Source organism: Branchiostoma belcheri, unplaced genomic scaffold (genome assembly GCF_001625305.1).
Source record: "Branchiostoma belcheri isolate BF01 breed outbred unplaced genomic scaffold, Haploidv18h27 scaffold100, whole genome shotgun sequence".
NCBI classification, from domain to species: domain Eukaryota; kingdom Metazoa; phylum Chordata; class Leptocardii; order Amphioxiformes; family Branchiostomatidae; genus Branchiostoma; species Branchiostoma belcheri.
Genome location: NW_017802381.1, coordinates 1,023,086 through 1,024,150, shown reverse-complemented (window position 1 = coordinate 1,024,150; position 1,065 = coordinate 1,023,086). Strand labels below are relative to the sequence as shown.

At 42.0% G+C, this 1,065-nt stretch overlaps 1 protein-coding gene across 1 annotated transcript in view; it reads left to right on the top strand.

The window, feature by feature from the left end:
* Positions 1–991, top strand: part of LOC109473751 (RNA-binding motif protein, X-linked 2-like) — a 4,401-nt gene extending 3,410 nt beyond the window's left edge. Inside the window, exon 2 of the mRNA XM_019773782.1 lies at positions 12–991. Coding sequence (XP_019629341.1) covers positions 12–469 — 458 coding nt within the window. The 3' untranslated portion in view covers positions 470–991. The remainder of the gene's footprint in view (positions 1–11) is intronic.
* The last annotated feature ends 74 nt before the right edge of the window (positions 992–1,065 follow it).

The following is a 1,065-nucleotide window of genomic DNA, read 5'->3' as shown; positions in this document are numbered from 1 at the left end:
ATGGGAGAGAGGCAGCAGAGATGCAAGAGACACCAGAGATGAAGAGGGGAGGGACACTAGAAATGCTGCTTCCAGCAGACGCGATGGTGGACGGGATGTGAGAGAAGCACAGGACAGGCAAGACTACAAGGGTTCCAGATACTATGATCACCAGGACAGCAGGCAAGATCGGGACAGAAGAGACGTACAGAGCTCTAGGGACAAAAGAGATGACAGTTACAGAGAAAGGGATGACAGGAACCAGAGAGGTGGCAGTCACGGCTGGGAGAGACAAGCTAGAAAGCAAGGAAGGAGCTCGAGAGAAAGGGATGATAGAGAACATCATACTGGCAGGAGTGGTACTGACAGGGACAGTAAAGCCACAGCTTACAGTGACCCTTGGGACAGAGGGCAACGTGACAAGGAGAGAGGGAGGGAAAGAGATAGAAAGGACAGAATGGGACATGGAGAAAGAAGAAAGCCAGGATAGAGAGTATCAAGACAGGCGATGATGGATACATGTGTTAATATCTTGCAAACTGGCTTTAAGCTTGCAAGTTCTGTTGTCATGTAAGATCAGTAACTGTTTGATTTTGATGTTTCTAAATTGTAGGTCTCGTCTATGCCAAGAATTTTCTGTTTTATCTGATTCAATGTTGAAGTGTCCGTAATTCATTTCAGCTTGGCTTGAAGAAAAAGTCAATCTTTCTGTTTTAACCTGAGCAGTATAATACTGAAGTGACACTGGTATGTTCTTTTAGCCTGCCAAATTGTAACTTTTTTTTTTCTGCAAACTGCAGTGCCATAATTTGGAATTGTATTCAACAAATGCTCTGTAGATTAATTATGTTGACACACTGTTTATTCTTATGATTACAAATACATGTACATGTGCTACTTATACATGTGTTCAACTATGTTTGAAAGTGCTATGCTGAATTTCAATGAGCCGACAGTTGTAATAATATAAATCTCACATCCAACACTGTAAAACAAATGTTGCTGTCTTTCACTCCTTTGAAGTGTAAAGTGAATATACTTGTTCCCATTATATTGCTTAAGTCTATGTTCCATTGGACCCCCCCC